The sequence below is a fragment of the Ovis canadensis genome, chromosome 22 (assembly GCF_042477335.2).
Source record: "Ovis canadensis isolate MfBH-ARS-UI-01 breed Bighorn chromosome 22, ARS-UI_OviCan_v2, whole genome shotgun sequence".
NCBI lineage: Eukaryota > Metazoa > Chordata > Mammalia > Artiodactyla > Bovidae > Ovis > Ovis canadensis.
The window spans coordinates 65,465,741-65,483,750 of NC_091266.1; the positions used below are offsets into that span (position 1 = coordinate 65,465,741).

General features: G+C 51.6%; 1 protein-coding gene across 1 annotated transcript in view; it reads right to left on the reverse strand.

Moving 5' to 3' along the window:
• The window catches only part of TCERG1L (transcription elongation regulator 1 like), a 197,247-nt gene that overhangs the window by 146,216 nt on the left and 33,021 nt on the right, over positions 1–18,010 (reverse strand). The window contains exon 4 of the mRNA XM_069567708.1: positions 12,361–12,546. Within this exon, the coding sequence (XP_069423809.1) occupies positions 12,361–12,546 (186 nt within the window). The remainder of the gene's footprint in view (positions 1–12,360; positions 12,547–18,010) is intronic.

Consider the following 18,010-nt stretch of genomic DNA (forward strand, 5'->3'; position numbering starts at 1 on the left):
AGTGATTTAATCTTGACTGTCCAGCCTCACCTGACCGATGGACTTCCCACCTGTCTTCTAGCCGCCGAGCCTCCTGTTCAGGAAACACCCTCAGGGCCGCTATCAGTGCCGATCAGGGAGAGACAGCGCCGTGGGTGCTCAGCCTGGGGAGACGAACCATAAACTGCACGGCTCACAGTCAGCTAAGCGGCGGGTGAGACAAGGACAGGACAGGAGTGTGAAGTCTGCACCCGCTGCGGTGGACCGAGCGGTCAAAGCGGGCGCCGTGGACGAGGTTGGCTGTCAGCGTGGCTTCCAGTGAGGTCTGGGATGCAGACAGAGCGAGAGGAGAGGCCGGGGGACCGGCTGGGGGGAGCCCAGCAGGGAGGCTGCAGGAGGTGGCTCCGACATCCGGCCCCTATCCTTTCGGAGCACCCTCCCTCTTCTCATGAAGGTGGCCCTGCGGCCCCTCCCTGGGTGGGCCCAGCCTGCACCGAGACGGGTGCCCAGGGAGCCTGGACCCGGGGCACAGTGGGGCCCCGCCCTGCTGCTGGCCTACCCCCACCAGCCCCCTGCCCCCCACAGGAAAGAGGCCCTGCACAGCTCATCTCAAGAACCTGGGAGACACCAGGGTGGCGAGCGCGCCTCAGACGTGATTCATAACCCAGGGTCCAGCTCAGCCGCTCCCAGGCACCTCGGGGGATGGGAGGCCAGCGGTAGGAGCTGCGCTGCCAACAGCTGCTTCCCAGCGGTGCCAGCCCCTCATGCTCCGCGCAGCGCCCGCTCAGCTGTGACCTGACCTCCCAAGGAAACGAGGCGCTCGCTAAGGAAGGTGGCCCTCAACTTCAGCATCCATAAGCTGCAAACGACCAACGCGACGCTTCAACAGCCCGTACTACCCTTAGCTAAAGGTTCCTAAGTGCTCACTTCTTCTTTTTTTTTAATAGTTTATTAAAATTTTTATTTTTTAATTAATTTATTTTAATTGGAGGCTAATTACTTTACAATACTGTAGTAGTTTTTGCCATACAGTCACATGAATCAGCCATGGGTGTACAGGGGTCCCCCATCCTGAACCCCCCTCCCACATCCCTCCCCAGCCCATCCCTCAGGGTCGTCCCAGGGCACCAGCCCTGAGCGCCCTGTCTCATGCATTGAACCTGGACTGGCGATCTGTTTCACATATGATAATATACATGTTTCAATGCTATCTCTCAAATCATCCCACCCTCTCCCTCTCCCACAGAGTCCAAAAGTCTGTTCTTTACATCTGTGTCTCTTTTGCTGTCTTGCATACAGGGTCATCGTTACCATTTTCCTAAATTCCGTATATATGCATTAATATACTATGTTCGTATGTTTCTTTCTGGCTTACTTCACGCTGTGTGATAGGCTCCAGTTTCATCCACCTCATTAGAACTGATTCAAATGCATTCTTTTTAACGGCTGAGTAATCCTCCATTCTGTATATGTACCACAGCTTTCTTATCCATTCATCTGCTGAGGTACATCTAGGTTGCTTCTTGTCCTGGCTATTATAAACAGTGCTGTGATGAACCCTTGAGTACACACGTCTCTTACTTCTGGTTTCCTGGGTGTATATACCCAGCAGTGGGATTGTGGGGTCATGGCAGTTAATATTTCCGGATTTGTAAGGAATCTCCACACTCATCTCCATAGTGGTGTTCAGCTCAGTTCAATCATTCAGTCATGTCCGACTCTTTGTGACCCCGTGAACTGCAGCACACCAGGCCTCCCTGTCCATCACCAACTCCTGGAGTTTACTTAAACTCATGTCCATTAAGTCAATGATGCCATCCAACCATCTCATCCTCTGTCATCCCCTTGTCCTCCTGCCCTCAATCTTTCCCAGCATAAGGGTCTTTTCAAATGAGTCATCAGGTGGCCAAAGTATTGGAGCTTCAGCTTCAGGATTAGTCCTGCCAATGAATATTCAGGGTTGATTTCCTTCAGGATTGACTGCTTGGATCTCCTTGCAGTCCAAGGGACTCTCAAGAGTCTTCTCCAACACCACAGTTCAAAAGTATCAATTCTTTGATGCTCAGCTTTCTTTATAGTCTAACTCTCATATCCATACACAACTACCGGAAAAACCATAGCCTTTACTAGACCTTTGTTGCCAAAGTAATGTCTCTGCTTTTTAATAGGCTCTCTAGGTTGGTCATAACTTTTCTTCCAAGGAATAAGCATCTTTTAATTTCATGGCTGCAATCACCATCTGCAGTGATTTTGGAACCCCCCAAAATAAAGTCTGACACTGTTTCCACTGTTTCCCCATCTATTTCTCATGAAGTGATGGGACCAGATGCCATGATCTTCGTTTTCTGAATGTTGAGCTTTAAGCCAACTTTTTCGCTCTCCTCTTTCACTTTCATCAAGAGGCTCTTTAGTTCCTCTTCACTTTCTGCCATAAGGGTGGTGTCATCTGCATATCTGAGGTTATTGTTATTTCTCCCGGCAATCTTGATTCCAGCTTGTGCTTCTTCCAGCCCAGCGTTTCTCATGATGTACTCTGCATATAACTTAAATAAGCAGATTGACAATATACAGCCTTGACGTACTCCTTTTCCTATTTGGAACCAGTCTGTTGTTCCATGTCCAGTTCTAACTGTTGCTTCCTGACCTGCATATAGGTTTCTCAAGAGGCAGGTCAGGTGGTCTGGTATTCCCATCTCTTTCAGAATTTTCCACAGTTTATTGTGATCCACACAGTCAAAGGCTTTGGCATAGTCAATAAAGCAGAAATAGATGTTTTTCTGGAACTCTCTTGCTTTTTCCATGATCCAGCGGATGTTGGCAATTTGATCTCTGGTTCTTCTGCCTTTTCTAAAACCAGCTTGAACATCTGGAAGTTCACGGTTCATGTATTACTGAAGCCTGGCTTGGAGAATTTTGAGCATTACTTTACTAGCATGTGAGATGAGTGCAATTGTGCAGTAGTTTGAGCATTCTTTGGCATTGCCTTTCTTTGGGATTGGAATGAAAACTGACCTTTTCCAGTTCTGTGGCCACACTGCTGAGTTAATTTGCTGGCATATTGAGTGCAGCACTTTCACAGCATCATCTTTTAGGATTTGAAATAGCTCAACTGGAATTCCATCACCTCCACTAGTTTTGTTCATCGTGATGCTTCATAAGGTCCTCTTTACTTCACATTCCAGGATGTCTGGCTCTAGATGAGTAAGAGTGATCACACCATCGTGATTATCTGGGTCGTGAAGATCTTTTTTGTACAGTTCTGTGTATTCTTGTCACCTCTTCTTAATATCTTCTGCTTCTGTTAGGTCCATATCATTTCTGTCCTTTATTGAGCCCATCTTTGCATGAAATGTTCCCCTGGTATCTTTAATTTTCTTGAAGAGATCTCTAGTCTTTCCCATTCTATTATTTTCCTCTATTTCTTTGCATTGATCACTGAGGAAGGCTTTCTTATCTCTTCTTGCTATTCTTTGGAATTCTGCATTCAAATGGGTATATCTTTCCTTTTCTCCTTTGCTTTTCACTTCTCTTCTTTTCTCAGCTGTTTGTAAGGCCTCCTCAGGCAGCCATTTTGCTTTTTTGCATTTCTTTTTCTTGGGGATGGTCTTGATGCCTGTCTCCTGTACAATGTCAGGAACCTCCGTCCATAGTTCATCAGGCACTCTGTCTATCAGATCCATAGTGGCTGGACTAGTTTGCATTCCCACAACAATGTTAGAGGGGTCCCTTTTCTCCACACCCTCTCCAGCATTTATTTTTGTAGACTTTCGGATAGCAGCCATTCTGACTGGCATGAGATGGTACCTCATTGTGGTTTTGATTTGCATTTCTCTGATAATAAGTGATAATGAGTATCTTTTCTTGTGTTTGTTAGCCATCTGTACATCTTCTTTGGAGAAATGTCTATTTAGTTCTTTGGCCCATTTTTTGATTGGGTCATTTATTTTTCTGGTATTGAGCTGCATGAGCTGCTTATATGTTTTTGAGATTAATTCTTTGTCAGTTGCTTCATTTGCTATTATTTTCTCCCATTCTGAATGCTGTCTTTTCACCTTGCTTATAGTTTCCTACGTTGTGCAAAAGCTTTTAAGTTTAATTAGGTCCCATTTTTTTTCGGTCCCATTTGTTTATTTTTGCTTTCATTCCCATGACTCTTAGAGGCGAGTCATAGAGGATCCTGCTGTGATTTACCTCAGAGTGTTTTGCATATGTTTTCCTCTAGGCTTACTTCTTGTTCACATGAGCCAACATCTCGGGCTGTGTGGACACTGGCCTTTGAGGTGTCCTTGCCCTTCCTGAGCTCTTCTCCACAGCTGGAGCGGCCAGAGGACCAGGCGCCTCGAAGACACCTATTCAACCACCTCCCCACGGGCTGCCGAAGTTTCTGCACCAGGGGCAGAAGGCCAGCTCCCTCCCTGACTTGGGCCAGCAGATAAGCACAGGCCCACCCTCCTACCAGGCACAGTCTCTGTGTGGTCTTCATCTTGCTGACCCAACAGAGGAGTCTGTTTGGGCCTGAAGATGCTCGCAGGGGCTTCCTGTCCCACGGTCTCCAGCGAGTGCACATCCCGCCACTGCGTCCCCTCCCACAACCTCCACCACTTGCCGGGATACTGTTTCCAAGGCGATCTCATCACAGGTCGGAAGAGGCGGCCCAGCCCGGGAGGGGGCTGCTGCTCTTGTTACAGCAAACTTCCCAAGACAAGGCTCTTGTCTTGTCTGCGACTGTGGCAACAGGACCTAACACAGCAACCGAGCCTCTTAAGGATGGTCTCCATCAGGCTCCTTCTTCCTTCTGTAGACCAAGCTAATCTTCTTAGTCCTCCCGGGCTCTCTTCTAAAAATGCCCTCCCCCTGGCCCCGAAGAGCTCACCCACCCAACTCCCTGCCCCGGGAATCCAACAACATGCATCACGCGTGTGAGTACTGCCCTGTCTGCCTGGGCTGGTCAACGTCCCTGCAGCCCCAGGAGCCTGGCCACAGCCCTGGTCACCAGGCCCCGCGTTCCAGCTCAGTGGCTCTACGGCTGAATGTGACCTGAGGCAGGCGGGTGGGACCAGTGGCGGGAGTCATCGACGCTGATGCCTACAAAAGAAAGGGCAGGCCCTCAGAAAGGGGGTTGAGTTCCAGGCTCACTTGTCTGTTGTCCTGGGTCTCCCATCCAGTGGGCGGAGGGCAGCAGAGAGAAAGAAGCAGGAAACAGAGACAGAGCTGGTTCCAGATGATGAGAAATGCTACAGGGGAAGTGAACAGGTGAGTCAAGCAGGAGCTGATTCCTGAGGGTCCTTCGGGATGAGAGGGCAGGGGCGCATCTCAGCTGAGCCTGAACGGTGGAGGAGAGCCTCGAGCAGGGCCATGGCCGGTGCAAAGGCCCCGAGGCAGCCAGGCTTGAGGTGTCTGAGGCTCAGCAGGAAAGCAGAGGTTGGGAGGAGCATCAGCCAAAGCACAGGCTGCGGTCACAACGGGGGCTCCAGAGAGTCCAGGGAGAAGCCTGGGGCTTGTGCTGAGCTCCATGGGAGAGAGTCATCGGGGTCCTGAGCAGGGCAAGGCTTGGTCTCATGCACATTTGGAGACCTGAACGCTGGCGCCTGTGGGGAGAGAGTCTGACAGGGACATGTGGAAGCAGAGAAATCAGGGTAGCAGGCTCAGCGGGGAGGTCGTGCTGGTTTTTGGACGAGGATCAGACGTGGGGAGCAGGTTGGGAGGGACTATGGCACCAGTGGGTGGATGTGAGGCCTCAGGCAGAAGGAGGACCAAGGATGAGTCTGGGGTCCAGGCACAGAAAATGGGCAAGTTGGGCGGAATTTACGAATTAGGGAGAACCAGTAGACAGCACATTACAAAGCAGAGACATCACTCTGCCCACAAAGGTCCATAGAGTCAAAGCTATGGTTTTTCAAGAAGTCATGTATGGCTGTGTGAGTTAGACCATAAAGAAAGCCGAGCACTGAAGAACTGGTGCTTTCAAATTGGAAAAGACTCTTGAGAGTCCCTTGGACTGCAAGCAGATCCAACCAGTCAATCCTGAAGGAGATCAACCCTGAAATATTCATTGGAAGGACTAATGTTGAAGCTGAAGCTCCAATACTTTGGCCACCTGATACAAAGAACTGACTCACTGGAAAAGGCCCTGATGCTGGGAAAGATTGAAGGCGGGAGGAGAAGGGGACGACAGAGGATGAGCTGATTGGATAGTGTCACCAACTGATTCAGTGGTCATGAATCTGAGCAAACTCCTGGAGACAGTGAAGGACAGAGGAGCTTGGCATGCTGCAGTCCATGAGGTCGCACGGTCCGGAATGACTTAGCGGCTGAACAACAAGGACAGGATAAGCGCACTTGGGACACGGCACAGAGCAAGGGTCCTGCACTCCTGGGCTCTACAGATCTGTGCAAAGACACCCCTCCCAACCCAGAAGGACTCTCAGAAGGAGAGATAAAGGCTTCCAGAGGAAAGGGGTCAGCTGTGCCCGACACCTCCCACAGTGGGAAGAATTCGTGTGGATCCACACAGACCATGAAACATGGCACCACAGTGAACGTGACTGCATTAGAGCTCCCAGCACCAGCAGGGAACTTACAGAGGAAAAAAAACAAAAAACAAAAAACATCATTTTGAGGAGAAAAGGCAATCACGGAAGAATGCACAGACTATGATTACATTTGTGTAAAATTCAGAGCGCGCCTAAACTCTGAAATACATTGTTTAGAAATAGTGCTTCTGTGTAGACGTGCTTCTGAAAAACAGCACAGCAGTGGTTGGCACCTATTCAGGAGGTAATTATTCCCGGGGAGGGTCGCGGCTCCCAAGGGTGCTGGGGTACGGAAACAGCTATTTCTTGGGCTCAGAGGGAGGTGCTGGTGGGGGTCTATTGTATCAGCACTCTTTATGCTTGGCATAAACACAGACAAGTTTATGTGTGCAGGCCGGATTGCCAGTTCTTTTCAAAGGAAGAATGAGCTGGAGCTAACTGTGGATGGCAAGCGCATCTCGAGTGATGGGAGTTCCTCAGGGAAGGTGGCACCAGGTAGGTCCCAGGGGAATTTTCTAGATGGATGACCTAAAACAGGCCAGCTTGTTCATAGGAAGGGTTCGCAGCTGGATCTCCACTGAGAAAATTCTGCACTTGATGTGGCCCAAACGTCTTAACACCTTGACGAGTTTCATCTTGCATCCGTAACATGAGTTCACGTGTGGATAACAAACTAGACAAAGTCCTCTCTTGTCTGTGTAAATCCAATAAGTTTTCTCCTAAAAGCGGCTCATTCTCCCCATTAGAAACACATATGTCTTTCTCACGGAAGCCAGCTGAGTCTCCGGCACTCTGGGGAGTGAGTAATTATACTGCAGCAGGGTATCTGTCTCTACAAACCTCTAAAATGTTAATATGTATTATGACATGTTTGATTAGAGTGGAGGAGGAAACAACTCCAGGGTAGAAAGAGAAGAGGCTACAAGCCCGGACGGCCGGGTTACTGTGGTTACACAGCCTGGCTCGGCAGCCGCGGATTCCGCTGATGGGACACGCGGACGGCTCCGCAGAGGCCACGAGGACTGTCTGGCTTGGCGACTTTGCTGCCTTGCTGTACAGCCTGGCTGGTAAGTTCCTGATAGAGAAAAGAAGAGTCACTTCCCAGCTGTTCTGCGGCAGGACAAAATGTTAGATTTAGCCCGTGAAACGGCTCTGGGAGCAAAGGAGCAGGTGGTAAACGGCTTCCAAGGCAGACGGCGCTTTTAACGGCCGTGTCCACCAGTCACTTGCTGAACCGGGGGCCATGGCGGTCACTCACGCTCAGCTGTTTTCACTCGAACGCTTATGAAACGGGGGGTGAAGTCTTAAAAACTGCTGCCGTTATTCTTGAAAAGGATCACTTTGTTTCATCAGACAGGAGCAGACGCTGGTGTGGCGTGGTGCTTTACCCTCCCTAAGGTGGGTGCCCCCTTCACACTCCCCTGTAACATCGAGGGGTCCGCTGAGGGGTGCAGGTCAGAAGGCCCCCCCGGAGGGCGCTCCCCCTGAAGAGGGCAGGAAGCAGGTCCTTCCGGCGGATCCTTTGGCACAGCTTCAGTTCTCCCCTGACAAGCTCCACCTTCTCCTTAAAAACTGAAAAATAGGATGCGAGGTATGCTTTTCCCCTGAACACGCTCCTTCCTCGACCTGAGAATTCCAGGGCTTCAGGGGCAGTCGGAACTAAGGCAAAGGGCGTTAGCTGAGACCCACTGGAAGGAAGCGAGAAGAAGGGCAGCCCTCCCCGTCTGCTGACCCTCTTTAACCAGCTGCCCGCCCACGTCGGAGTGCCCTCCGGTGAGGTCTCTCCAGGTGAGCCCTCCTCTTCCCTCCTCGTCCCTCCTCTTCCCACCCTTCCCCCGACCTCGCCCCTGGTTCAGGAGCAAGCATGAGAGAGATGGCGTCAGAAGTTACAGCCATCGCGTGAACAAGTGGAAGCTCTGTATTCATCCCACGGGGAATGCACACTGAGGTCCGGGCAGTTGCTGGAGGGTTGGTCTCGGATGGTGCTTCAGGCCGGGCAGGGAGGGGACAACACGTCCTACCAGCGGGTGACTCCCAAGCTGGGCAGGGGCGCAGCAACCACACAGGCCAACGTGAGCCAGCGGGAGAGCCCGGGACACGCAGGGCCGTCCAGAGGAGCTGTGGCAAGGACTAACTTGGCTGTGCGTGCCAGCAGTGCTCTGGGAGAGGAAACTCGCTTCTGAACTGAATGTGGAATGGGTCAAGGGGCTCTGTAAATAGAGCATCTTATTTGAAATCCAAAGCCGCGATCAAGGCCATCGTTCAGCGGTGCTCATGGCTGATCTTCCTTCCAGCACCAAGCCTTCCTTTGGGTCCTTCAGTTACTGGATCAGAACTCTCCAGGGAGCTTCTGCACACACTAATCGTGGTCTCCGCCAGGCAGGTGGACGTCTGGACCATGAACTAGGGCTTCTCCATGGAGGCAACTCTAACATCTGGGGCCAGATTATCCTTCCCACGGGGGCTGTCTCAGGGTGCCACGTGTGTAGCTGAATCCCTGATCTCTACACCAGCAACAACCACCAGGTCTCAACAAAGAGTACCTCTGGCTGTGGGTGAGGGTCCCTGGGAGCAAGCTTCCCTCCATTGAGAATCACACAGCTAAACCACACAGGGCTCCTGGGGTTATCAGGCTTTTATTACCAAACCAAGGGCATAAATAAAAGTCTAAATCATTTATCTAAAATGGAATTATCTTCTAAATAGAAACAGGATGACTCAACTGTAGACACTTTGAAGTTTGCACGCTTTTGTGACTTTCCTGGAGGTCCAGGGGTTCTGAATCCAACTTCCAGTGTGAGGAAAACAGGACCCACCCCTGGTTGGGGAACTAAGATCTCACATGACGTAGAGCAACCAAGCCCACGCCCTGCAAGTACTGAGCCCGTGCCCTGGAGCCCAAGAGCCACAGCTAGACACCCCAGTTCAGGTCACCTCAGTTGCTCAGTTGTGTCCAGCTCTCTGTGACCCCATGGATCACAGCATGCCAGGCCTCCCCACCCATCACCAACTGCCCGAGCTTGCTCAAACTTATGTCCATTGAATCGGTGATGCCATCCAACCATCTCATCTGTCATCCCCTTCTCCTCCTGCCCCTAATCTTACCCAGCATCAAGGTCTTTTCAAATGAGTCAGCACTTCACATCACGTGGCTGAACTATTGGAGTTTCAGCTTCAGCATCAGTCCTTCCAATGAATATTCAGGACTGAGCTCCTTTAGGATGGACTGATTGGATCTCCTTGCAGTCCAAGGGACCCTCAAGAGTCTTCTCCAACACCACAGTTCAAAAGCACCAATTCAAAAGTCAGCGCAGGCGCCGCAGAGAAGGAGCCCACGTGCTACAACCGAGACCGACACAGCCAAACGGATCAACATAAAAGTCGATTTGGACACAGAGCAGTCTTCACAGGAGGCGATTCTCTGAGGCTCTGAAACCATTGCTGGCGATGCTGCTCAGTCCCCTCGGTTGCCCTCCCTCCTCCTCCCCACCTGCCTCACGTGGGTTAGGGGTCTCCTAGCAGAAAGCACGGACCTCCACTGACAGTCGGGACCACCCACTCTTCAGCCTCACCGGATCTCATTCCGTGGGCTGCTGACAGTGGTTAAAATCCCACGCTGACAGACCCACTATCTGCCCTCGGTCTCTTTCAAGTCTGGTTTCCAGAAAGCATCCCAGGGGAACGCTGGGAAGGGTTTCACCGTGGGCACGAGCAGTCCCTCTCAAATGCCTCCTGCTGACGTCAAGAGGAGTAAGGCAGGAGGTCCTGCCTCCCCAAGAACCACTTCCAGGGGCAGCCCTGGCGGAACCGCATGCACCACTGATGCCTGGGGCTGGCCAAAGAGCCCAGAGGGCGCCCGCCAGGCTGGGGCCATCGGCCCAGATGCACAGCCCCGGGCCCAGCCCTGCAACCATCAGGGCTTCCAGGAGAGAGGGACCGGTGGCCACACCACAGAGGCTATCTCAGCAGCCACCTGGTGATTTCGGCCCCTTCACGCTCCGAGAGCCACTTTGGCAGTCTTCTACAAGAGAGATCCACGATTCTGCCTTTGCCTAACTGAGCACACACGATGGCGAATTTGATTATGGAGCTTACAAAACACCAACACGGAAAGACGCCTGAGGATCATGTCGCTTTATAAACCACAGGAGACGCGAAGAGTGAAGCCGCCCCTGGGGTACACAGGTTTGGTTTGGGGTTCTTTCTAAGACTAATTTGCTCAGAAAATAGTGAGTCATCCTTAATAAATGCCAATGGACCTGAGGGATTTTAACCAAAACCTTGACGCAGCTGTGAATTATGTTCCACACAAGAGATTATCCACGCGCTTCATTTATTTCCCCTGTCACACCCTAAGTGCGTGTTCACTGACATGCTGAAATAGAGATAACAGTCTGTTCTTGAGAACACAACTTTCTATTGACCAACTAATTTACCAAGTTAACATAGAAACACGCACGCCCAGGCCCAGGGTTAAGAAGACCACAACACTCACACTAGGAACAAGCCCAGAAAGCCAGTGACTCTCCCCAGTCTGGAAAGCAATGAAACCAGGTTATCTCTAGTTCTCCCACAAAGACACATTTGTGTCTGTGTGTGTGTGAGTGTGTGTGTGCGTGTGTGAGTGTGTGCGTGTGTGTGTGCGTGCGTGTGTGTGTGCGTGTGTGTGTGCCACAATCCAGTGGCGTCTCTGTCCCTGATAATAGAGCCATCAGTGATATAACCCTGCAGGAGGAAACGGCAGCCCGCTCCAGTGCTCTTGCCTGGGAAACCCCACGGACAGAGGAGCCTGGCAGGCTACAGTCCACGAGCTCGCAAAGAGTTGAGCGCAACTTAGCAATTAAACAAACAACGACACAGTACTAGTATACAATTCTAGGATTAACTATGGTATAGGATTAATAATCCCGTAGAATTTCTATCCAAGTCTCACTGCATCATGTGAAAACCTAGAGCTCCAATAAACAGTGCTAACTCACAAGGCTCCAGCACTTGCTAAACGCCCTCCAAATCAACCCTACTTTCGTGACCTTTAAGGACGGACGGACCCAAACGTGCACTCGCCAGGATGGCCGGGGCACACGTCTGCTGGTGACAGTGAGCAGGCCCACGCGTGCAGGCTGAGGACAGCCAGTCCAGGCACAGGCCCTCCAGCTCCCTCACCCTCATCCTCATCCCTCTCCTCCCTGTGACCCTCATCCTGCACCTCAGCTCACAACACCAGTGTCCGCCAGCCCCGCCTCAGCCCCGAGAACTTTGAACAGCAGGCCCACTGCACGAGGGGAATCAGAGCCTTGGTGGCCCCTTGGCGCTCAGCCACAGGCTTTGGTGGACCCCTGCACAGGCCCTGCCGTGATGGGGAGACCCACACCTTGTGCTCAAAACAGGCCTGGGCCAGCCCAGGAGGGACGGCTCAGTAAGAGCCCCAGGCGTGTCTGCCCTGTGTACTTTTCTGTTTCATTAACTCGGATGCATAGTTCTTTTCCAGCACATTGCCTACGCTTTCTTGCAAGTTCTGCCTCAGACAATTAGATATTTCTCTGTTATGCACATCACTCCCCGTGAAGAGTAAGTAAAGGCGCTCCTCGTTTCCTCAAATGGAGACTTGACACTTTGTTTCACAGCAGGAATTGCCCAGGTTGACCCACTGACCCACACAGCCTTGGTCAGCGGGACTGAGGTCCATGAGTGTGGTCTGAGGCTGAGCGCACCCGGAATCCCTCCCCAGTGCTCCCAGCACCAGAACCCAGGACACCATGGACCTGGAGGCCAGCAGGGCCCCGCCTGGGCTGCCATGCTGTGGACTCTCGCCAGCCCACGGCTCTGAGAGACCGGACTGGGTACTTACCGGGGAAGGGTGCAGTCCGCAAGGGCATTCTGATGGGCGCCAGGGTCAGCAGGCGGCAGGGCTGCACCCTGGAGGGGGACGGGCCCCCGAGCCCCGCGGAGTCCACGGAGACCACGGCTGTGGCGGCGGCTGCGATGGCCACGGTAGGGCTGCTGCCCGTGGGTTTAAGGCTGCTGCGACAACCACCTGCAGAGGGGGACAGGGAGGTCAGCACGGGATGCCCAGCGTCCACTGCAGGCAATGCCGTTTCATTCTGGAGCATTTGAGCACCAAGGAAACAAGAGCATGGTGATCCCCTTTCTTGAAGCCCGTGACCTGGCCACTGTCCCTGAAATGAGTGTGATGAGCTCTCAACCTGTCCAGATGTCACCCGTGCACAGAGCTGTGTGCATCAGGGTCACAGTCTCCAGAGGACAAGCCTGCCTTAGAGAGAAGGCACTTCACTGCCGCTCACAGCATGAAGCTCAGTAAACAGAGCCTCTTACACGGTCACCTCCATTTCTGTGCAGCCACTGGGTCAACCGGTCTTCACTTGGCTGAACAGAAGCCAAGTGTGTTCTATTCAGGAGCAGAGCTGCAAGTCACACTTAAAATACCAAAGGGCACGCTTGCTGCCAGATTCCTGCGTCTCTCTACATTCCTGTCTTTCCATATTTTCCAAACGTGCTATGATGGCATCCGCAGACTTTTTAACTTTAATTTTTTTTATAGAGCAGGTTTGGCACTACAGACGACTTGAGCAGCAAGTACAGAGAATTCCCACATACTTCCCTCCATCTCCCACTAGGATTGGGTGCTACGCTCATGAACCAACGGCGGCACATTACGAGCCCACGTCTACAGCTCCCGCTGCCACCCACCGCTTGCGTTGCGCATCCTGCAAGTTCCGTCAAATGCAGAACTGAAAACCCCATGTGCTCTGCCTGTTCACCTCTGCAAGCCAGAAACGACTGGACACAACGAGGAAGACGTGGGAAGCTGAGACGGGCTGAAAGCAAGGCCTCTGGCACCATTAGTCAAGGTGTGACGGCAAAGGAAACATTCTTGAAGGCAATTAAAAGTGAAGCTGCGGCAAGTTATTCAGAAGATCTAGGTAAGATAACTCATGAAGATGACAATACTAACCAATGTATTTTCAACGTAGACAGAACAGCCTTCTATTAGAAGAAGATGGCATCTAGGACTTGCTTAGCTGGAGAGGAGAAGCCAGCGCTTCAGAGCTTCAAAGGGCAGGCTGACGCTCTTGTTAGGGGCTACCGCAGCTAGCCCCTGAGCTTAAGTTGAAGCCAATACATTCGCCATCCCAAACTCCCAGGGCCCTTGAGCAGTATGCTAAGTCTACCCTCCTGCACTCTACAAACAGGATAGCAAAAGCGCATCCCTTTACAACAGGCTCACTAAACATGTGACGCCCACTGCTGAGGCCTACTTCTCAGGAAAAAAAAAAATGGATTTGTTTCAAAATATTACTGCTCATTGACAAGCACCTGGTCACCCAGGAACTTTGATGGAGACAGACAGCACATTAATGTTTCCATGTCTGCTGATGCAGCCTCCATCCTACAGCCCATGGACACAGGAGTCCCTTGACTTCTAAGTCTTATTATTTGAGAGTTACATTTCATAAAGCTGCTGCTGCATGCTCAGTGTGTCTGATTCTTTGCAACCCCACGGACTGTAGCCACCAGGCTCCTCTATCCATGGGATTCCCCAGGCAAGAATACTCAAGGGTTGCCATTTTGTCTTCCAGAGGATCTTGCTGACCCCGGGATTGAACCCGTCTTCTGCATCAAGAGGCAAATTCTTAAAGCCCCTCATAAGTCATGGCTGCCACAGATGATTTCTCTGGTGGATCTGGGAAAAGTCACCTAAAAGCCTTCTGCAAAGGACTCATCATTCAAAATGTCATTAAGCACATCTCAGATTCCTGGGAAGAGATCAAAACATCAACCTTAGCAGGAGTTCAGATGAAGCTGGTCCCAAGCTTCATGGGTGACTTTGAGGGCAGTGGGGAAGGTAGCTGCAGGTGCTGTGGAAATAGCAGAACTGGAATGAGATGTGGCGCCTGAGGATGTGAGTGAGCTGCTGCGAGTTCACGCCGACATTGTAATGGATGAGCAAGGAGCTGCCTCTTAAGGATGAGCAAAGAAAGCGGCTCTTTGAGATGGACTCTACACCTGGTCAAGGTGCTGTAGAAACTGTCGAAATGACAGCGAAATGTGTTGCCTATTTTACACAAATGCAGCTGAGGAAGCGTGAGAGGCCGAGAGCGCAGACTCCAGGCTGGAAAGAAGATCTACTGTGAGTGAAATGCTATCAAATGACACTGCAGGCAAAAGAGAGATCATTCTTGAGAAGAAATAAACTTATGCGGCAAACCCACTGCTGCATTATTTTAAGAAATTGCTGCAGCCACCCCAAGCTTTAGCAACATCACCCTGATCAGTCAACAGCCGTCAACATCACGCGAGTTCCTCCAGCAAAAAGACTACAACCCACTGAAGGCTCAGATGATGGTTGGCAGTTATTAGCAATAAGGGGTTTTTTAATTAAGGGATGTACGCTGTTTTACACATAATGCTATTGCACACTTAGTGGGCTGTAGGGTAATGCAGAGATAATGTTTATATGCATTTGGAAGCCAAAACATTGCTTTATTACCATACGTCTTTTATTGCAGTGGCCTGGAACCAAACCTGCTATATCTCCCAAGTGTGTCTGTTTGTCCTGAAAGTCCCCTGAGTCCTTTCATGGCTAGAGAGCTCATTTCTTTTTATTGCTGAGTAATATTCCACTGTATGGATGTACCACAGCTCACCCATTCACCTACGGAATGCTTTCGGGTTGTTTTCGAGTATCTAAAATTACCAATAAAATTGTTGCAGACATTTGCGTGCATGTGTTTGTTTGGACATGAGTTCTCAGCTCATTTGGGTGAATAGCAAGGAGTGTGACTGCTGGGTCACACAGTAAGACTACCTTTTGCTTTATAAGAAACCGCCAGACTGTCTCGCAAAGCGGCTGCACCATTTCGCATCCCCACCAGCCGTGAGGACGAGCTCATGCTGCCCCACACCCCGTCTGCACTTGGCGTCAGTGCTCTGGGTTTCAGACATTCCAGCAGGGGCGCAGTGGCGTCTTATTGTCACTCACAGATTTAAAGTCAGGGAAAAACCCACTATTCAACATATATTGTCTTAGTTAAAAAAACTCATTATAAAAAGGTATAAAATGGAGAAAATAAATGTGTGAAAACATCCGCACGCCCCCCCCCCCCCCCCCCGCAGCTGAACACTGGGGACCTTCTGCCATGCAGCCAACCAGAAGTTAGAGAGGCAAGGTCTGGACTGCCAGCACACTGCGTGCACGGCTCTTCCACGAGGCATTAGAATAAGCACGTCCCCCACCCTTAAATGGCCCTCCCAAGTCCAGTTATTAACCGGAGCCTAGTGTTCCCAGCAGCGGACCCACCACGCAAGCTTGCCTATTCACTTAACCAGCCACCATCACAGTGGGGCTGCCTGGTCAGTGGCTCTGCGGGTAAACATTCCACCGGCAATCCTGCAGACACGGGAGACGCAAGGAGACCCCTGGGTCAAGGAGACCCCCTGGAGAAGGAGATGGCAACTGACTACAGTGTTCTTGCCTGAAAAAAAAAAAAAAAGCCTACGGACAGAGGAGCCTAGTGGGCTATAGTCCAAACGGTCGCACAGAGTCAGACGTGTCTGAGCGACTCAGCGCACAGTATAAATAAGCGTGACTTGCACAACTGTGTAGAAAAAGTGACTTTCTGCGTTTAGTGCCCAATCCAGGATGGACGTTCAGGGTCGAAGCAGGGAGAGCATTCTAGGGTACGCAGGGTCAGTTTAATGAGGTAATTCTGAGGAAGCCCACGCACAGGGAGGCTTCACACAAAAATGTCTTTGTAAATTCAGCTTCCCTGCTTCGGGACTCCCGTCTATCATCCCACCACTGGTGCTGGTGCTGGAATCTGACTCCCTGGCCCGGTTCAGAGTCAGGTCTGCCGCTGTGACCCAGGGCTTCACAGAACTGCAATTCTCGAAGCCACGGTCGCCGACCTTGGTGGTAGGCTGCTCTCGAATTTGTTGAATAAGTGGGTCTTTGGTTCAAAATGAAGATGGTCTTGAAGCAAAGGATGGGAAAGTAACTATCAGTGACTTAGACAGGTGCCAAGGCAAGAGCATGTTACAGATGGGCTGTGGGAACAGTTTCATCTTCAAGTGATTTTGCTGTCAAAAATGATGATTCAACCAAAAGAGGAAAAAAAGTAAACCTTATCTGCCTCTTAAAAAAAAAAAAAAGACTCAAAAAGATAGCTTTTAACCTGCTTTGCATCCATTTGGGTACGTATAAAAATGCGCTACTCACTAGTTAGAGCACAACATCGACTGCATAGTATCAGTGAAAATAGAAAGTTAATTATCAGTGCTGCCAAAATTACTGTCGTAATTGGTGGACGAGATGAGATGGAAAGAAGGGATCTTGTCACCGCCAGGCTCCCACCAGCTCCAGCCTTGCTCAGGCACATCGTGTGTCTTGCTAGAGCCAGGTACTGGGCGTGGGAGGAAGAGCTGGTTCCTGACCTCCAAGACACCGAGCACAGGTGAGCGCAACCCGGGGGGAGCAGCTGGAAGAGGCAGCACGCGCTGGGAGGGGGCGGCTCAGGAGCCCCCGCAACCCCCGTCTGGAGTCCAGCGTGGGCGGGAGCCACCGGCAGCGTCCCTCCCCTCTCCCTCCCCCGGCCCCCCGAGGCCAGGTGTTTATGGAGGGTCTCCACGTGTCAGACTGCACGCAGCCTGGGGCAGGAAAGATGAGGCCACAGGAGGCACTGATGCAAAAGATAATCGCCCACAGGGACATGCTGCCCGTGGACCCCAGCCAGGAGGTGCGTGGGGAGGACGGGCCCAGGGAAGCCAGCTGCTCCCCGGGAGAGGCCTCTGAGCCGAGCCTTGGAAGACGAGCAGGCACTCAATAAATTGCGTCAACTGATAAGTCATTATCATAACTTGCGTTCCCCAAAGGACTGCAGAGAATCCCTTGGTTGAGTAAATAAACTGAGATAAGAGGTCCAGCCAAAAAAATAAGAAAAAAAAACCTGCTAAGCCAGCTAAGAGATAAGCCAGAAATGCTCTCCCATAAGGATTACTTATAAAAATCAATGTTTCAAGCAAAACAGTAATTAACCGTGCGCTTCTCTTGGAGGCAGCCTGCAGCCTCCACCGGTCGGGCTCGCGGGCTCATTCTGCCGCTTCCATCACGGCCGCCACCCCCTAGCTCCCTCTCCGATAGCCAAACGTGCAAAGGAGCCCTGATTGCGCTACTGGGTGACCCCAGGGGAGCCACGCGCAGGAGAACCTCCACGGTCCTTGTTTGCAGCCAGAGCGTGGGACTCACCGAGATTCGGGGGACTCACAGGGGCCCCGGACAAAGTCCGCACTGACCCCCGGGCCAGGCGTGTCTGCCCCGGGCAGGGCGGGCGCCAGGGCCCTCTGGCTTAACACACCCCTCCCTACCCTTGGGCGGGCTGCAGCGTCAGGACGGGGTCTCCTTTGAGCCGCCAGAGCCCACACTGTGGTCTGCACAGGGGCCTCGGGTCACTGACAGACCGAGGGAATCCTCGCAGGACACA